General features: G+C 38.5%; 6 protein-coding genes across 7 annotated transcripts; 4 read left to right on the top strand and 2 right to left on the bottom strand.

Annotated features, from left to right (window-relative positions):
• The first annotated feature begins 446 nt into the window (after positions 1-446).
• LOC148909790 (uncharacterized) lies at positions 447-5,067 on the top strand. 2 transcript variants are annotated; one of them, XR_016120202.1, is made up of 4 exons: positions 447-585; positions 1,691-2,030; positions 2,546-4,799; positions 4,860-5,067. XR_016120202.1 is itself a non-coding variant. In XM_089032701.1 (3 exons), the coding sequence occupies exons 2-3, from the start codon at positions 1,704-1,706 to the stop codon at positions 3,341-3,343; spliced, it is 1,125 nt and encodes a 374-aa protein (XP_088888827.1). In that variant the 5' UTR covers positions 447-585; positions 1,691-1,703; the 3' UTR covers positions 3,344-5,067. The 2 variants fall into 2 exon arrangements, 1 of the variants encoding a protein (XP_088888827.1); XM_089032701.1 differs by having other exon boundaries at positions 2,546-5,067.
• Positions 5,068-5,252: 185 nt separating this feature from the next.
• LOC116296199 (uncharacterized) lies at positions 5,253-10,932 on the top strand. Its single transcript, XM_031704185.2, has 3 exons — positions 5,253-5,420; positions 8,703-9,057; positions 9,546-10,932. Exons 2-3 carry the CDS (start codon positions 8,731-8,733, stop codon positions 10,350-10,352), a joined length of 1,134 nt encoding a protein of 377 aa, XP_031560045.2. The 5' UTR covers positions 5,253-5,420; positions 8,703-8,730; the 3' UTR covers positions 10,353-10,932.
• A 507-nt stretch (positions 10,933-11,439) lies between these two features.
• LOC116296200 (phospholipase A2 isozymes PA3A/PA3B/PA5) lies at positions 11,440-12,228 on the bottom strand. Its single transcript, XM_031704188.2, has 2 exons — positions 12,051-12,228; positions 11,440-11,925 (listed from the first exon to the last, which is right to left on the bottom strand). Exons 1-2 carry the CDS (start codon positions 12,226-12,228, stop codon positions 11,510-11,512), a joined length of 594 nt encoding a protein of 197 aa, XP_031560048.1. The 3' UTR covers positions 11,440-11,509.
• An 89-nt stretch (positions 12,229-12,317) lies between these two features.
• LOC116296201 (phospholipase A2 isozymes PA3A/PA3B/PA5) lies at positions 12,318-13,612 on the bottom strand. Its single transcript, XM_031704189.2, has 2 exons — positions 13,347-13,612; positions 12,318-13,124 (listed from the first exon to the last, which is right to left on the bottom strand). The coding sequence occupies exons 1-2, from the start codon at positions 13,525-13,527 to the stop codon at positions 12,718-12,720; spliced, it is 588 nt and encodes a 195-aa protein (XP_031560049.1). The 5' UTR covers positions 13,528-13,612; the 3' UTR covers positions 12,318-12,717.
• A 985-nt stretch (positions 13,613-14,597) lies between these two features.
• LOC148909789 (uncharacterized) lies at positions 14,598-15,314 on the top strand. Its single transcript, XM_089032723.1, has one exon. The coding sequence runs from the start codon at positions 14,598-14,600 to the stop codon at positions 15,312-15,314; it is 717 nt and encodes a 238-aa protein (XP_088888849.1).
• A 33-nt stretch (positions 15,315-15,347) lies between these two features.
• LOC148909788 (uncharacterized) lies at positions 15,348-17,079 on the top strand. Its single transcript, XM_089032697.1, has one exon. The coding sequence runs from the start codon at positions 15,348-15,350 to the stop codon at positions 16,185-16,187; it is 840 nt and encodes a 279-aa protein (XP_088888823.1). The 3' UTR covers positions 16,188-17,079.
• The last annotated feature ends 1,764 nt before the right edge of the window (positions 17,080-18,843 follow it).

Here is an 18,843-nt window from a genome sequence, read left to right as displayed (position 1 = left end):
TATTCCAGTCATGTCTTAATTTAACAGACGCTAGGATCGAGATTATAGAGTTAGGTTAGGCTTTAAATTTTAGCACGAATTCAACAAAAAAAAAAACACAACACACACACAACACGCAACAAAAACAAAAAAGAAAAAAAAAAGAAAGAAAGAAAGAAAGAAAGAAAGAAAGAAAGAAAGAAAGACTGCACTTAGGACACAATACTAATGTTTTCTCTTGCATTGGTTGCTGGGAGCGTGTTTAGTTCCAAACATCCTCTTCTCAATAGAAACTTGAAAATAAAGAAATCAGTTGATAAGACATTTTGGGTTCCATAGAAACGAGTACGTCATGTAAATGATAATTACTGATTATATTACTGTATTCAATTAATGAACTAAATTATTAATATATCGGTACATATCAATGTACATGTGAAGCAAAAAATCTAAGGAATGATATTATTTCATTTGCCTCGCGATTGAGGGTCATTTGTAGAAAGACCGCTAAGTGAACTTGTTGTCAGTTTATTTTCTCATGCGTTTGCTTCGCTAGTGGAAAGGAACATCTTGTTTTCGCTTTGTGTCTTCTGCCATTTACATAAGGTATGTCAAACTGAATAGAGTTATTAATACATGTCAAAGAAACGTCTTTTCAAAGTAACGACGCTCGTGCTTGCCATCGTCATTTCCAACTGCGTCACCTAAATTTGGAATTGCTTAACCAGTAAAGACTCGAACCAGCTGCATGTAGCATATTGATACCTTGCTAAGTCTGGTCAACTGAAGAGTTATATGTGTTGCCGCCATTAGGGTTGCCGTTGATTAAAGCACGATTTGATATCAATTGTGGTAATCCACCTCTCTAATTCTCGTTACGCGTTGGAATCATGCAGTTGTCGATCGAAGGGCAAAGAGAAGGAGACACTGCGTTCGAGAAGTCGTTTGTCTTGCGCCGGCGAATTTTACTAAAAGTGTTCATGCACAGATAAAAAATGATATCATTAATTCCATTAAAACTGTTGTGGCTAGAATATACTGAAGAGCCTGCCTTAGGTGGTCGGTCTCCAGACGCCTTTTAATTCTGTTCGTAATATACTCGTACGGTAATATTTCCGACTGTATAAACGTAATTTTTGTAAGTTGTGAAAGAGAGCCGGTCGATAGTCCAGAAGAAGGTCGGGGAGTGAGGGTATACATTCTGTATTAGAGAATTCAGGGTCAAGAAAGGTTGAGGAATAAAAGATATATACTCAGTCACAGGTGAAGTAACTGTATTCAACGTCCCTAAACGATTCGCGCGCATTTACCTCTTTTTTCCGTCAGTTTTCTGACTATTTACGTGTATCTAAACCTCATCTAAGCCGGTTACACAGATGAGAAAGAATTCTAAAAACTTTAGAAGAACACTCGAAGATTGATCGTAAAGATACACCATTGAAAAATATGCCAACAAGCACTGTTAGGGGCAAATCCTTCTTTTGTCCGGCAAAAACCTAGCGCCAAAAGAAAATGAGTACAAAAAGTATTTAGCGGTGGGGAAAGTCCTGATTTTTTCCCCTGGAAATTTCTGGAAATAACTGAAAACGATGTCAAATTTTGTAAAGGGATAAGAGATGAGAGATCCTTTTCTTTCTTGAAAATTGTTTAACAAGTTTGAATCCAAGAACATGTTTATTTTATACTTTTGTTTTCATTTTTTTCAATCAAGATAAATTGCCATTATGAAGGTCGTGATGTATGTAACGTTTCTACTGAAGCTCCTGCTAAGACCCTTAGCAACTGCTGCATCTTCATGTCCTGCCAAGCAATATTCTGGAAAGTTCCAAGCTGAGGACTACGAGAAAGACAGAGCAATAATCGGCCATTCCTACAAGAACCTCACCATCGAGCATGCTCAACAGTGTTTCAGCCACTGCGTATCTGATTGTAAGTGTCTGTCCTACCAGATTTTTGGCAAACGATGTGAGTTGCTGGACGAAAACAAAATAACTGCAAACCTCCAACAGGCCTCGGGATACAAGTTCTACCCACTAAAACAAAGCTTTAAGGTACGTTTATACTTGTATAGACTTTAGTTGGGGATTTGGTGCAGGAGCGGATCCAGGAATTTTAGAAATGGGGTGACTATTACCAAAGTTTTGCCAGGAATTTGATGAAAAGGGGGAATGACTGTTACTAACGATATACTGAAACATTTGAGCAAAAGGGGGTGACTAGTCCACTCCTGGATCCACCCTTGTAGGTGCAAACTTCATGAGAAGGACAGCAACTTTTTTTCAGGCGGGAAAAAATGAGCCAACAATTTTTTTCAGCAAGCTAGAAGAGAGAGATGGAGATTGAAAATGACCTAACTCTCATTCCTTTTTTTTTTCTATACAAGTCAACCCCTGTTTCTTCTTTCTAGGTTTTCTTCCCTGCAATCCTCTGCCTGTATCCATGAACCGATTAGTCTTGCTTTACTAACAGGCTCGAGCTGTTTTCTATACTTGTTGCAAAATTGTTGCAATTGATCTCATGGTTCTGCCCGTGTAATTGCATAATTGTCTAATATTTTTTCCAATAGAATAGTGGCGTAAGCTGTACAGGGGAATGCCGTAATGGTTGTTGCCATAGCAATCTCTGTATGAACGGGGGAACATGCGTGGAGACTTGCCAAAACGTCAATCAAAAATTCAAGTGCATTTGTCCATTGGACATTCAAGGTAGATATTGCCAGTTCATAATGTCATGTGCTGGAATTCCTGGAAATCCCAAGTCAGGTGTTCATACAATCACTAGGCCATCTTTGAACAGCCAGTTTAAAGTCTATTGCGACTTTACATCCGAGCCGAACTATGTCTGGACGCTCGTGGAATCTTTTGAGTATTCAAGGGTGACGGTGGGAATAGCCTATTATGATGACTGGGAGTTCTTTAAAGACCATCCTGTCAATGAATCAAGTCCAAACTGGGTCAACTATCGACTGTCACTTGAAGACATGAAACACATCAAGACAAACGCAACACACTGGCGTGCTACATGTAACTTCGAGTCAGCTAACATATCTACTTCTGACTACGTTCGAGTCGAAATGAAGACACTAGATCTTATGCAGCCAGTCGCTATATGCCACCAGGTTGATTTCCTAAGGCTTCTTGGAACAACCTGCTCTGGAAACTGTAAAATCTTTTTCCGACATAAATCGTATCACCCATATCTTGTTCCTTGCTATGAAAGCAACTGCAAATCTGTTTTCTGCTCCGGCTCTACTGACTATTATTACGAACTGTTTGGCACATATGAAAAAACAAATCCAAACCATCACTGCTTGTCATCTCCATCATCCACGACTAACTGGTGGATTGGATACAAGCTAAACTAAACTCCACTGACTATAGTCATGACATCTCGAGGATCCCTCCAATCATCACTAACAGAGATCTAGTGCTCGTCATCTTAAAACTCCACGACGTCTGATGCCGATGTACAAGCTAAACTAGCTAAAACCTCATCATGCCAAGATTTGTACCTTGCAGAACTTTTCCTTTATCACTGAGTGCTCTTCATCTTCACTAACCTGCGTACCCCAAGATTATCGCTGCAATTGAATTTCTTGATCATGCTATGTTAGAACACAGAACACCATACATTACATGTAACGCCTCCTCCGGGTCATCATCTTAGTTGTTGCACAAGTGCATCGGAAATTAAGGATTACAGTAGTTGCAATACACTCACCTCTCACCCTTACCCGTCTAGGGCTCGATCCCGCCTAGCATGTGTTACTTGGCGGTCTGTGAGAAGGAAGGGCCAAGGAGTATTCGATTCCTGCATGGACTCGCCATCACAAGCTATCACATGTGAGATGTGATTCAAGGGTTTTACCTGCGGTGTCTGGCTTTCCGCCCTCCTGAAAGCCCAACACCTAAATTGCATTTCGATCCGTTAGCAAATCGAACTAAATTAGATAAGTTCGTCAGAGGTTATTTCAGGATTCGATAAAAATTGATCCTTAGTAGGTACAACTGAGACCAAAACTGATACTAGATTTACATTGAACATTCACTGGAACTGAAGTCTTCAGGTTCACTGAAGAACACGAAGCTTTTCGTAGTTCCCTTACAGCAGTAAGCCAAGTTTTCTAAATCTTTATTTCGCGGAATGTCCTATTTATAAGAATATATGGCTTTAGTAGTAGACGCGATCTTCCAAAAATAATTAACGTCAACCTTAAGCAGAATGAATTCATTGCACCTAAAAAAATTCCACAGCACTTCTTTCTTGTTGCCTTAAAACCACATTGAAGTGTCTTTGAAATGCTTTTTCCTTTTTCTCTCTCATAAAAAGGCCTCCAATAAAACCAAACATTCAAATACGTAGAATAAAAATATAATTAGATTTTTAATTAAGCTCCATGCTGTTTATGCTTCATTGTTTGCCAAGTATGCAAACTTGTAAGGATAACAGTAGGAGGCAAGTTTGCTAGGTATCGCAATCCTCAAACTGCAGTTCAACGTCAGACGTTTTCCGTCAAACTTTCCTATATTTTAGCAAGGCGTCATAAAGGCTCGATTACATGGAGCAATTTTCTCTGCAGCTTATCTCGCAACAGCGTTGCGACACAAGTTGCAAAAATGTCTACACGGTGCAATGGAGACGCAACCGCTGCCAAAAGTAGAAATGAATTCTGTTACAGAGAAAATTGCTTCGTGTAATCGCGCCTTAACTAAGTCGTTGCTGAAAGAGACGCCATATTGAACTTAATCGTTGAAGCTGAGTGTTTCTCCGCGTTCACGATCACAAGCGTGTTTCTTCGGCTTGATTCTTAGCGATTATCGGTAAACCTGATGCTAAAGGTCCGTATTTAGATGGTACAACTCGAGCGAATTTTTCTAAAGGGACAAATTTAGAGTAAATCTATGCACGTTTATAGAAAAATGTGGTTATATCTAAAGGGGCGATGAAAAATGACTAGGTTTTAGTACGTCAAGAGAATATTATATTCTCTTGAGTACGTATACCCTCCTCTGAAGAATGATTAGCTCAAACAAACATTTGTAGCGTGTTATTTCATTGCGCAGCTAATAAAATATGTCTTTGACGTCAGTGTGTGTTTGTTCGTTTTATTTTATTTATTTATTGTTAAGAAAAGCGTCACGATCTTAACACAAATATACGTCCTGTATATCAGTCAAAACTCAAGAACCGATCTAAAGCCTATATTTATGATAACGGAGGGTTAAATGGAACAAAGTCATTCCACAAATGCTTATTTTATCTTTTTATTAGTTTTCTTCATTCCCGATGGGCGGTTGAATAATAAATGTTCCAGAAGAGGGGCCGAACGGTGCTGGGGGTATTTGTAGGAGCTAACGTTCCTTAGGAGACCATTTTCGACGAGATTTCAGATAGGGAACCACACTACTCGTGTCTTGCACACTGATTCGACGAATTTCAAAGTAAGTTAACTTGGTTTTTTTAGCCGGTTTTGTTTATTCTTTGATGAAGTACGATATAAACTATTGAACTTAGTGTTGCAATATTTAAAGACTGCATCGAATGAAAGTGGAATAACAGATGGCCGCAGCCTTTATAAGGCCCGTTTGCACCACCAATTTTATCGCTTAATTTGCTAGGTGATTTTAGAGTTTACGGCAAAACTTGTTGCATTTTATGGTATGTATAAACATTCTTTACTACCAGTAGTGAGGTTTAATGACTATTGATTATTGACGTGTTCAGCCTGTATCAGTTTTCCATACTGTACAGACGAACGAGTCCTAGTCACCATAGTTGCGCCGGCATGTTTGATTTCTTCGTTATTTCGGTATCAAAATTGATATTTTTTCACGATTCTTTGTCTTTTCATTTCATCCATTTATTCCTTCAAATCAATTCTTTTAGAAGTATCGGGTATCGGGTTATCGACGTCGAGCGGAAACTATTCGTACTGCTTACTTGGACTTCTGTTCATACGTAGTTCAGCTACACAGCGTGCTAAACTTGCTGTTGATCCACTCGTATCGCAGAAAGATTCGGGAATCGATTGTACCTGGTTTTCACCCTATAAACATGTCTTTATCTGTCAGTTTTTTATTTATTTATTCCGAGTCATGATAATTTGACTACTGGCTTGGAGAACTGATTAATTTAAGCACCCAAAAAACTATAGAACACGTCTAGGCTTATAGCAGCCCAAAACCATAGCAACCCATATTCTCGAACATCTGCGTGATGACTGATTCTTCAAGTCTGTGACGTCACAGCCCAGTAGCGTAGCGAGGGGGGGGGGGGGGGGGGGGACGTGTCCCCCTAAATTTTTAAATAACTTTTTTGAAAAAAAAAAGCAAAAAAACAAAAACAAAAACAAAAACAAAAACAAAAACAAAAACAAAGACAAAGACAAAGACAAAGACAAAGACAAAGACAAAGACAAAGACAAAGACAAAGACAAAGACAAAGACAAAGACAAAGACAAAGACAAAGACAAAGACAAAGACAAAGACAAAGACAAAGACAAAGACAAAGACAAAGACAAAGACAAAGACAAAGACAAAGACAAAGACAAAGACAAAGACAAAGACAAAGACAAAGACAAAGACAAAGACAAAGACAAAGACAAAGACAAAGACAAAGACAAAACAAGACAAAGACAAGACAAAGACAAAGACAAAGACAAAGACAAAGACAAAGACAAAGACAAAGACAAAGACAAAGACAAAGACAAAACATATTAAACCGAAACGAAAGAGGAAAATAAATTATTGCAACCTAGGAAAGTGCGCTGTATAAATCAATTTATACGAATACGAATTTGTTTCTTTTTTGTTCGCGCGTTTATTCGTTTATTTGTTTTATGGGGGGTGGAGTAATTTTTTTGGGGGGTCAGTGTCCCCCCAGCTCCTAGGTCCTCGCTACGCCCCTGTCACAACCGCCGTAATCGGTTGGGTTGAACAAAAAATTTATCTTTAGTAAATTTTGTTTCACACAACCAACATGACAAGCATGTCTTTTATTCTTGTCCATGAGACGTTAAAGCTGCCATGTTGGTTTGCTTAAACAAGAGATTTGTTCTTAGTAGTATAGGCCGCACCGCACGGGCCGGATTTTCGGTGAGGATTTACTAATTTTGGGTGAGGATGGCTGAGGATGGCTGAGGAGCGGTGAGGATTTAATTATGTTCTAATATATACGTCACGCATTACATGTGTCATATGCGGTGGATTAATTTTTTTAATTACTTATTACCATAAAATGACGGGTAGGTATTGTGAAGTTGCCATGACGACCAATTGACGCCATGAGTTTATTGTTTGACAAGTTTGGACAAGTCTTTTGTTTACCAATCCAATTTATAGAACTCGGGGATATTGAATTTTTAACTCCAAAACTCAACCAACCAACCAAGCAAGCAAGACCTAAAAAAATTAACTTTTGAGAAACGCAATGGCTACGTTATTCCTGTTAGGCTCTCGAGGATATCACGCTACGGTCAATGAATTCAAAGGACTAATGAAAATTTGATGACTATATATTGTATCCAACACAATGCACTTAATGACTCATAAACGATAAACAATAAGACCTACTAAGTTCTTCCTAATTATGCAAAACAGTTGATAGATAATTTGTAACACCGTATGGTATGTAGAAATGAAACTGACGTCAGTTTCATTTCTACATACCATACGGTGTTACAAATTATCTATCTATCAACTGTTTTACTGAAAACACCGACGCAGTTTACACTAGTTTTCACTAGTTTTCCACCTAATTATGCAAAAATCAGCTGAAAATGATTAGTTCTGTTATCTTGTGCTATATTATATAAATAGCGTTCATTCTATTTCATACTGGACCGTAGTACAATGACTCTAAAATTCCCTAGCATTCAAGCTTATTAATGCTGTCATATCTCTTTTCCTTCAATCATTTTTTGTCACGTGATAAATAAGACACGGCATCAAAACAATTTTATGAATGCACAAATCAACAGGAAGCCCATATCCGATTTAGTTATTGAAAAACACAGGAAGCCCATGGCCAATTCTTATTTCCACAGGCAACCCATCCGATTTAGTTATTGAAAACACAGGAAGCCCATGGCCAAGACCATTTGAAATACCAAAATTAATAACTGATTTTATAATAATCTTATATCTGCTTATTTTTTCTATGATTGAGGGTCGATGAGAGGTCGATGAGAGGTCGATGCGAGGTCGATGAGAGGTCGATGTAAGATTACCTCCTCTCCTCCTGCTATCAGGCTATCAATAGCTTAACTATCAGGCTATCAATAGCTTAGCTATCAGGTTATCAATAGCTCAGCTATCAGGCTATCGATAGCTTAGCTATCAGGCTATCGATAGCTTAGCTACCAGGCTATCGATATCTTGTGTTTTTGACACAAATATCTGAAATCACTCAATGTATAAAACTATTATTATATCATCAATAATGTTATTTGCAATTTGTTAGTTAGGTACTTCCCTACGCAGTCTTTTCTTCGTCGTGCCCGCTAGGGTGACTTCCTACAGTATTCTTTGGCCCATACCTATCATGTTCATCCGGCTTATTGATGGCCTTAATTGATAGTCTCTTTGCAAAAATGCTTTATACTTGGTATTTAGTTTCCTTCGTGTCTTATTCATTTGTCTTATTCAACGCAATATCACATTCCCAGCTATTAACCACTTGTTATTTTATAATCCTAAATTAGAGGTTTTTCCTTCTTTTCACAGAACGATTGAAGACAAGTTAATTGCCATTATGAAGGTTGTGATGTATGTAACGTTTCTACTGAAGCTCCTACTAAGACCCTTAGCAACTGCTGCATCTTCATGTCCTGCCAAGCAATATTCTGGAAAGTTCCAAGCTGAGGACTACGAGAAAGACAGAGCAATAATTGGCCATTCCTATAAGAACCTCACCATCGAGCATGCTCAACAGTGTTTCAGCCACTGTGTATCTGATTGTAAGTGTCTGTCCTACCAGATTTTTGGCAAACGATGTGAGTTGCTGGACGAAGACAAAATAACTGCAAGCCTCCAACAGGCCTCGGGATACAAGTTCTACCCACTAAAACAAAGCTTTAAGGTACAAGGTCTCTATTTGTATACGTCAATACTCATTGCAATTGCAATTGCAATCAACGAATTAAAAAAGCATTTGAACCAAAATAAATTAGGTTTTTTAATGGTAAAAATAACGGTGGTGATGATGATGCTGATGATCGTAAGCTCGTGTTTAAACTTTCGATTCAGATCGAACAAGTTTTCGACGTCCGTTGTTGAATTTAGAAATTGATTTTTGCGGATTAAGGAAAACCGTAGAAAACTCAGAAAACCCTCAAAGCATAAATAAGAACCAACGAGCAACTCTGGTCACATATCATGACTTTTCACTGATCCATGGATCAAACACTCGAAACCATGCAGTGAAAGGCAGGGCATTAATTAGCTCCATCAGCATCACCATTGTCATCATCGTCATCATCATCATTACTGTCGAAAGAGAGATATGGGATAAATGTGCAATTAACAAACAATTATTTGATAGCATTCGAATTTATTTTTTCCTGATAGGCTAGTGAAGTAAGCTGTACAGGGCAATGCCGTAATGGTTGTTGTCATAGCAATCCGTGTATGAACGGAGGAACATGCGTGGAGACTTGCCAAAACGTCAATCGAAAATTCAAGTGCATTTGTCCATTGGACATTCAAGGTAAATATTGCCAGTTCATACTGTCATGTGCTGGAATTCCTGGAAATCCCAAGTCAGGTGTTCATACAATCACCAGACCATCTTTGAACAGCCAGTTTAAAGTCTATTGCGACTTTACATCCGAGCCGAACTATGTCTGGACGCTCGTGGAATCTTTTGAGCATTCAAGGGTGAAGGTGGGAATAGCCTATTATGATGACTGGGAGTTCTTTAAAGACCATCCTGTCAGTGAATCAAGTCCAAACTGGGTCAACTATCGACTGTCACTTGAACACATGAAACACATCAAGACAAACGCAACACACTGGCGTGCTACATGTAACTTCGAGTCAGCTAACATATCTACTTCTGACTACGTTCGAGTCGAAATGAAGACACGAGATCTTATGCAGCCAGTCCCTACGTCATGCCACCAAGTTGGTTTCCTAAGGCTTCTTGGAAGAACCTGCTCTGGAAACTGTAAAACCCTTTTCCGACATGACTCGTATCACCCATATTTTGCTCCTTGCTATGACGACACCTGCAAATTTGTTGGCTGCTCCGGCGCTACTAGTACTCCGGCTCGTTTCGAAGCGTTTGGCACATATGAATTTTTAAATCCAAATCATCACTGCTTGTTATCTCCATCCTCCACGTCAAACTGGTGGATTGGATACAAGCTAAATTGAACTCCACTGACTACAGTCATGACATCTCGAGGATCCCTCCAATCATCACTAACGAAGATCTAGTTCTCATCATCTTGAACTTCCACGACAAATATAGATGCCGATGCCTAGTGTAAGCTATTCTCAATGCTAAAGATCTTTTGCAGTACCTCCACTTATAGGAACTCATTATCAGTCTTCGAAGACACAAGGCAAAGGATATACAAGTAACTATAGTCGGGCTGCCGGCATGTGGGTTAAAACGTTTGTTAAGGAATGGTCAATGCTTAGCATGTGTATATCCAGTTCTAGGTGCAAGCGGGAAGCTGCAAAGCACAAAAGGAGCGTTAGAGTCGCACGAGGCGTAGCCGAGTGCAACTCTAGCTTCTTGAGTGATAAAGCAACTTCCTAAGTGCATCCAGAACTGGATATGCGCAAAACTAAGCATTAACCATTGCTTTTATAACATAGCAAAACCGTAAACAAATGTTTGTTGATAAAACAAAATTCAAATACTATTCTAACGAAATCTTCATTACATAGCACGCGCTACTCCATTTATTTAGCAAATCAAAGTCAGTTTTCTATGGGTCTGTACTGTAATCGAACATGAAATGACGTCAAAAATGATCCAAAGTTTGCAGTGAAACCGCTCGTTTGGATCATTTTTGACGTCATTTCATGTTCGATTACAGTACAGACCCATAGAAAACTGCATGACTTTGATTTGTTAAACAGACCCATAGAAAACTGCATGACTTTGATTTGTTAAACAGACCCATAGAAAACTGCAGGACTTTGATTTGTTTTTTACCATAACAAAGTCGAAAAAATTGAACAAAAAGACAAGTTAATAGTTTGAAAAAGCCGTTTCTTCCGATCGCTCCGGCAATGCGCGTGACGGATGTCATAAGCACAAGCAGGTCTAGCCTCTAATCGACAATGGTTCTAAGCCAATCATCGCGCGAGAAATTTCCAAATTATGGTAAAATTCTGAATGCACGCTCACGCACGCTAATTAACCAATCAGAGCGCGTGTTATATCGTGGCTATGCAATAACATGTACTTACTTGGATACAATCACAATTAGAATAATCCTAAAGAAAATAAATGCAAGACTGAACATTAATCACGATTGAGGGTAATACACTATTTGTATAAGATACATTATTTATTGCTATAGCATTGGTTTGTGAGTCGTATTCCCCATATTCCTAGTACTATTCATATCAGGTTGTACTGGGAACTGTTTTAGGAACTTTCGAAGCTTGAATGTCTTTCCTTTCAATTCCACGCCATATTCTTTACAAACAAACTTGAATTTTTTCCAGTTAAAGGATCTCTTTTTGCAAACTTTCACTTCTACCAATTGAAAGCAAGGAGCGCGAAAGACATTGAAATACAGACGGCCAACAGCTACAGATACAGGGCTGGTGATGTTCCATAGGCAATTGAACAGACGGTTTTCACATGAACAGTGGCTCATGTGCATTGGGTAGTAATTTAGAATGCCAAAACGTCGTCTGAATGAAGGAATAGTGGATGGGCAATGATCATGCTCTCGGCAGCAAGCATCTGTCTGAACATGTTTACCTTTAGAAATAAATATAACTATAGTTTTAAAATATTACTATAATATAAGAGACCATTGTTCAGTTGACCTCAGTAGAAATAAAAAGATATTCATTAAATAACATTAAACGATAAAAAATCCTTACCCAGATCGTCAAAGCTCATTGCATTGTTTCCTCGTCCACACCACTTCGTGCCTTTAAAGATAAAGTGGTTTTCTTCATTGGAGACTTGTTTCGTCTTCCAATCGTATTTAGCCCCGCTCTCATAAACGTGTATAAATATCACAGCAAGAACGAGACAGATATTTGAGCATAACTTCATGTTCGAACTGATATAACCTCCCAGTTTGAGATAATTTTATCACCCTTAGTGGAAACTCTGACACAGTTGCTTTGAAACACAGCCAAATGTTTTAGCTAGAAACTTTTAATTCCCGTGACCTAGAATGTAACCCTATGGTAGATACAGCGGAAGACAGTTAACTGATCCCTTCACGAAAATTAGCCAATCACTTGCCTCGTGAAAAAAACATACGATACAAGCCTGTGGAGGATCTTTCAACATCTATGTCAGGCTAGAAAAGTCTTTTGGCAATCATAACAAAATGAGCTGAATTACCGACCTAAACTCCTACAATTTACAATCATTTTTTATATTTTTTTGAAAGCTATATATAAAGAAGAAGAAAAAGTTTTTCCCTACACCAGTTATACCCACTGACAACACTGAGTAAATCCCCGTTATCTCGAGTCCGATTCTGAACTTTTTTCCCCTTCAGATCAGTTTTTTTGTAGATGGATTGTAGATGGATCAGTAGATGTAAGTTCCTTTGGTAGTGCCTTTCCAGTAACTAGGCTGGACTGCAGGAAGCTGTTTAAGGAATTTGTTGGGCATGAAGGTCTGTCCCTTGAATTCTACACCATATTCTTTACACACGTACTTGAATTCCCACCAATCAAATGATCTCTTTTTACAAATTTTCACTTGGACTAAGTGAAAGCAAGGGACACGAATGACGTTGAAGTACATGCGACCAACGGCTATTGCTACAGGGCTGGTGACGTTCCAAAGGCAGTCGTAAAACTTCTTTTCACAAGGACAATGACTTAAGTGACTTGGATAGAGATTGAGAATTCCGAATCGTCTTTGGAATGGGAGAATAAATTCTGGGCAGTGGTCGTGTTTGCGGCAACAGAGGTCTGTTTCCATGTGTTCACCTGACAAGACAAGACAAGGAAGTGGAATTGAATTAATTTCCCCAATTTATATGGAATTTCCGCGTTCCAGCCAGTTTTTCTCTCTGGAGTTAGATGTCAATGAAATAGAGGTTCCCACTCCGGAAAAGGAATTGTTAAGATTAAAACTAATATAATCAGTAGAAATTAAAAATCGCTGACAAAATCTCAAAACCCGCAAATTTCAAAATAAGACTAACTCACCCAAATCATCAAAACTCATGGCATTGTTCCCTTTTCCGCACCATTTTGTCCCTGGGACGACTAGCTTGCTGTTGTCCTTCTTGATGAATGTCTTGGTTTTCCAATCATACATAGCTTGACACAAGGAAGCATGTAATATAACTGCCAGTATTACAAAGACCTTGGATCTGTATGATTCCATGATGAAAAGTCTTGTTTCTTGGTACGCACTCAAGCAGCTGTATGTATGTAACAGTCACCACAGTATGATTTACTGAACACTAAGCAATAAACATTTGCTTTATACACGGATCGCCGTGACCCGACGTCATTTGAAACCTTTCCAATTAACCAATCAACTGCTCGGTCTTTTTCTTTAAGGCCCCGTCCACACGTATCTGCAATTTTTTGTATCCGCAAAAATTTTTTGCGGGTACAGGTTGCGTCCACACATGTCCGGAAATTTTCGAAAACGGTCTCCAGAATAGAAATTTTCGAATACGCTCCGAATACGGATACGTGTGGACGGTAGTATCCGCAAATTTTCGAATACGCTGACGTAAACACGATTTTGCGCGTGCTCAATAAGAAAAACTATCCGTCAAAGGGACTAGGCACTAGCGTGCATCAGGGCGAATCAAGAAATTTCAGGATACGTGTGGACAGTGAAAACGATTCGAAAACGATTCGAATACGCTGCGTGTGGACGCGAACATTTTCGTATCCGCAAAAATAGATTTGCGGATACAAAAATCTCCGGATACGTGTGGACGGGGCCTTAGAACAGCATGTAGAACAATAGCTGCAGAGGTAATTGAGAGTTACTGCATGGGTAGTAGCCCTCGGTGGATGACAAGGTCATCTTAAATCAGTATAAACGAAATCTGATTTGATTTGATATTATCTGATATCATTTTTCTGATCTTTATTTCCTTTTTATTTCAGGGACCAAAGACAGTGGGCTAGGGGACTTAGGTCTCCACCCTTTCTACTCCTTTTTCCCAGCCCCCCCCCCTCCTCCTCACTTTTAGTCATATATTTTCTATATTTTCCAATTAGTCCCCTTGATCCCTAGGTCCTTTTTTAACGATTTTATTTTGTTTCCTTTTATTCCTTTTTATCGCATTTTTCTTATTTGGTTTTCTCTCTCTTTATATTTTGATCACCCACGTGACACCGGTCTTGACAACGGTTGCTATCCGCCATCTTTGTGCCCCTCGATAGTAAACAAACAGACGCGACAGAGAGATATGTGTGAACTTTTCACTGAACATGGTGCATTGTATCGTAGTTGGTTGCGGTTCAAAGAGCGGTAAGAAAAAAGTTTCCTTTTCTTCAATACCTAAAGTGGTATCGAATCAAGGCGAAGAGCACGAAGAGTTGACACGAGAGCGGAGAAGGCTTTGGATTTCGGCCATCAGTCGAGGCGATACTGACGCGAAAAGGGTTCTTGAAACCGAACGTGTTTGTGGTCTTCACTTTGTCTCTGGAAAGCCTGCAAAAGTCTGGGACAGATATAATATTGATTGGGTTCCAACTATTAACCTTGGAAAAAAGGAAAGTCAGGAAGAAGATCTGAAGGAAGCAGCGAAAGCTAAGACAGAACGAGCTGAAAGGGCAAGAGAGCGCAGGAAGCGAATCATAGAACATCAGCAACTTGGAGTCGAGAGGAAAAAGAAGGACTTGAATCAAACTGGGAATGCTGTCCAAGATATCGAGTTTTCTACCGAAACACAGAGTAATTCATGTTTTAATATTGAGCCTTCTTGCAGCAGTGCGAATGATGAGCGTGAAGAAATACTCGACAAGAGCACCCAGACACCCGTAGTGACTTTCAAGGACGAGTCAACACAGATGGACTTAGACTTAACTTATTTTGAAGGTTCACAGAACGCTGACACACAGACAGATGAATTTGAATACATGTTTTTAAAATCTGCATATCAAGCTCCGGACAGAGAATTCTTCGATACAGCTGATAAAGTTTGATTTTACACAGGAGTACCTTCCTATGAAGTCCTGATGGTGGTGTTTGAGCATGTCGCGCCACATGTTCAACGGAAATCTACAGTTCTTAATAGATTTCAAGAATTTGTGCTGGTACTGATGAAGCTGAGACTAAACGTTCCCTTTCAAGACCTAGCGTATCGTTTCGTGGTGTCCCTGTCAAGTGTATCAAGAATATTTACCTCTTGGATATTGGCAATGGATTCTAGGTTGTCCTGCTTTATCCATTGGCCTGAAAGGGAACAGTTGTGGAAAACTATGCCAATGTGCTTTCAATATACATTTAGGCGCAAAGTAACTGTCATAATCGATTGCTTTGAAGTTTTTATTGAAAAACCAACAAATCTTATGGCCAGAGCTCAAACGTTCTCATCTTATAAGCACCACAACACCATAAAGATCCTTATTGGTATCACTCCCCAAGGTACAATTTGCTTTGTTTCTGAAGCTTGGGGTGGCCGCACCTCAGATAAATATTTAACTGAGAATTGTGGATTCTTAGATAAGTTGACCCCAGGGGATACAGTCATGGCTGATCGGGGATTTACCATCACAGAAAGTGTTGGTTTAAAGCATGGAAAACTGGTAATTCCAGCATTTACCAAAGGGAAAGCCCAGTTAGATCCCATTGACGTTGAACATTCAAGGGGGATAGCCAGTGTTAGGATACACGTCGAAAGAGTGATTGGTCTACTGCGGCGAAAATACACTATTCTGGAAGGAACACTGCCCACAAACTTTGTAAGCAGCAACCAGAATGGGTCACCTGAATTCCAGGTACCAATCGTTGACCGCATTTTAAGGGTTTGCTCTGCACTTGTTAATTTTTGTCCTTCCATAGTGCCATTTGAGTAGTACATTTTTCATAAAAAGCAGGGGTGGTAACAATGTTTAAAGTTTTTTCTATAATAACATTATACCAGGAGAAATCATTATTACATTGCGACAGGCACAAAACACTAAAATCACAATTACTATTTCACTAGAAATAAAGCAACAATTTTATTCACGTTCTTCAACAAGTCCAAATATGGAGGGGACAAACAATCTTAAAAATTAAATTTTGATATGAAAAAGGGCATGAAGGAAAAAGAAAGTGAAAATAACTCTTTACCTATGGCCTAATTTTTCATCTGAGATTATGTGCTAAGAAGATAACTGTGGCTAACACATGAATACTGATTTTGATTCAACTAACAATTTTTTAGCCAGAGAGAAATTGAAAAATATTATGCCAAAGGTAAACAGAGGTCTAATAATATTCAATAGCAACTGAAATGTTTATTAATTAATTTTATTGCTAGAAATATTGCTCTATGTATGACTCATTGTCATGTTACTGTTTCTTCCCTGATACACCATTTCCCTGAACATGGGTTCCTGCTTATTTTAATATTGTCACTAGATTTCATAATAAGAGATGTAGATTGAATCTCGAAAGAAAAGATTTTAATATGTTGGTGTATTTCTCAAAGCAGAATTAATCTGTTTTGACTGAGCCTAAAGTAAGAAGCTGATAATGCTGGACAGTTCAGACACAAACATTTTTACATTTTATTCACTGAGTTCCAATGAAAAGATGTCCGATTTAAATCGCTTAAATGAAGTATTTATTTTGATTATCAGCTTTTTGCTTTTGGTTATTTATTAAAAATTATTTATTATAATATTTATGTCATATTACTGACTATTACTTATCACTAATAATTTTCTTTGCTAAAGAATGAATTAAAAAGTTGGAAACATGCTTATTTGTCCACCTTTAAGGGAAGCTAATAAATGGGGACGCATTTTAGCAACATCAAAAGTTACATGACTGGGGTTAGTACCAAAAGCCAAACACGTAGCAAAAGCAACTGAAAAAACTCCGCAGTCGCTACCATTACTTTGTTGCTGAACTGGTACAAATTCTAAATTAACTAGTCTTCCACCGATTAAGTCATTTGCTTGCTCCTCTATTTCCTGGCTAATTGCATGATGGTAGAGACTATCATAAAGATTTACAACACCAGATAAGCATCCTATACTGCTAATACATACCCAGTGATCAGTCCCTGTATGCAAAATCTGAATAAATTCTCCCGAAACTACATCAAAGTTCCTGCTTTACAACCCAAACAATGAGCAGAAAAAATCGTACCATCCTTGTCGGCAATGATCCAAATATCGGCCAGAGGGTCATTCATGCGTTGGGAATGGCGAACTTTCGCCACGACCACATGCTTGAGATAATTCGTCCTCTTACTGAAGCCACAAATCCAGACACCACTTGATTATATGCTTCCAAACTCTTGTAATTTTTAAACTGATCGTTCGTATAATAGCTCGTCTGCAAAACCAAGTAACTAAACAAATCTGACTGCTCTATTGGAGGCAAACATTCAGGATCAAACTGCTCACTTGGTATGGTGACTGGATCAACGCCTACTGCCTCGATCTTCTTCAAATAACGTTCCTTTACATGACTTTCAAGACCTGATCCATATTTCGAGAGCACTGGCACAGCCATTTTCCAAAGTTTTGAGACGTCATTTGGCTCTGAAGCGAGCTAAAACTCTAAACACTATGAAAATGGCTTACTATTATCATAACATTTCACACTCGGAGGGGCACAAAGATGGCGGACGCCCATATTTGGATAGGTCGAAATAGGTCAGTGACGTCACGTGAAAGCCAAGAATTGTTTGTGAAGCTCACAAAAACAAACAACAGATGCTTGCCGATTGGTTCGCAATGACGTAGCCTCTATTTGTAATTGGCTTACATATTTTCCGGGTCTCAGTTTGCAGCAGTGCCTTTCAACTCCATTTGCAATTTAGTGTTTTTCGTATGGAACGCCAAGTGTTTCAAAAATACTTATGCGCCACCTATAAAACTTCTGTTGACATATCTAAGACTTCCTACAACATATATACAAGACATAGGTCTTAAAACAAAAGTTTCGACTAAATATAATACTTGTTTATAAATATATAAGACATCTATCTTAAAATGAAAGTTTCGAGGTCTCAAGATAAAAGTTTCTATCAAATTAATACTTGTCCTGATAAATATACAAGACGTCTGTCATAAAATAAAAGTTCCGATTCAAATAGATACTTCTTGTCAATAGCTTTTCTCGGTATGTATATATATAGTCTTTACATGGATATGTAAAATAAATGAGTTCATAAATGTACAAAAATATAATAGCAAAATAAACGGATATCTAACACTTACAAAAATATAAAACTTCTTTCCAGAAATACAACTTGTTGCGCAATTTGCTTTAGGAACCAGGCTCTTGCGGCCAAGTCCTTGTTGAGTCTGGGTTCTAATCCATAATGGCGACCATTAAAATTCCAAGTAGAAATAGACATTAATTAAGTCACATAATATATTCTTTAGTAGTTGCAGCAAATGACTCATCAAATCTGCTCCTTCCGTTCCAAAATTCTGCGACTCGAAAATGCTGTAAAACAACACACAACCAAAGCATATGCCTTGTGCAATTCTAGACATTTCATCGGCA

Source organism: Actinia tenebrosa, unplaced genomic scaffold (genome assembly GCF_029948245.1).
Source record: "Actinia tenebrosa isolate PJP-AT-01 unplaced genomic scaffold, QUT_ActTen_1.0 PGA_scaffold1__47_contigs__length_23844297, whole genome shotgun sequence".
Classification (NCBI taxonomy): domain Eukaryota; kingdom Metazoa; phylum Cnidaria; class Anthozoa; order Actiniaria; family Actiniidae; genus Actinia; species Actinia tenebrosa.
This window is presented reverse-complemented; position numbering and strand designations above follow the sequence as displayed.

Bases quoted from the DNA above. Each gene is read 5' to 3' on its own strand.
- LOC148909790 (XM_089032701.1), top strand. From the start codon at position 1,704: ATGAAGGTCGTGATGTATGTAACGTTTCTACTGAAGCTCCTGCTAAGA. The intron at 2,031-2,545 runs GTACGTTTATAC...TTTTTCCAATAG, and splicing joins CACTAAAACAAAGCTTTAAG to AATAGTGGCGTAAGCTGTAC.
- LOC116296199 (XM_031704185.2), top strand. From the start codon at position 8,731: ATGAAGGTTGTGATGTATGTAACGTTTCTACTGAAGCTCCTACTAAGA. The intron at 9,058-9,545 runs GTACAAGGTCTC...TTTTCCTGATAG, and splicing joins CACTAAAACAAAGCTTTAAG to GCTAGTGAAGTAAGCTGTAC.
- LOC116296200 (XM_031704188.2), bottom strand. From the start codon at position 12,228: ATGAAGTTATGCTCAAATATCTGTCTCGTTCTTGCTGTGATATTTATA. The intron at 11,926-12,050 runs GTAAGGATTTTT...TTATTTCTAAAG, and splicing joins AATGAGCTTTGACGATCTGG to GTAAACATGTTCAGACAGAT.
- LOC116296201 (XM_031704189.2), bottom strand. From the start codon at position 13,527: ATGGAATCATACAGATCCAAGGTCTTTGTAATACTGGCAGTTATATTA. The intron at 13,125-13,346 runs GTGAGTTAGTCT...TTGTCTTGTCAG, and splicing joins CATGAGTTTTGATGATTTGG to GTGAACACATGGAAACAGAC.
- LOC148909789 (XM_089032723.1), top strand. From the start codon at position 14,598: ATGGTGCATTGTATCGTAGTTGGTTGCGGTTCAAAGAGCGGTAAGAAA.
- LOC148909788 (XM_089032697.1), top strand. From the start codon at position 15,348: ATGGTGGTGTTTGAGCATGTCGCGCCACATGTTCAACGGAAATCTACA.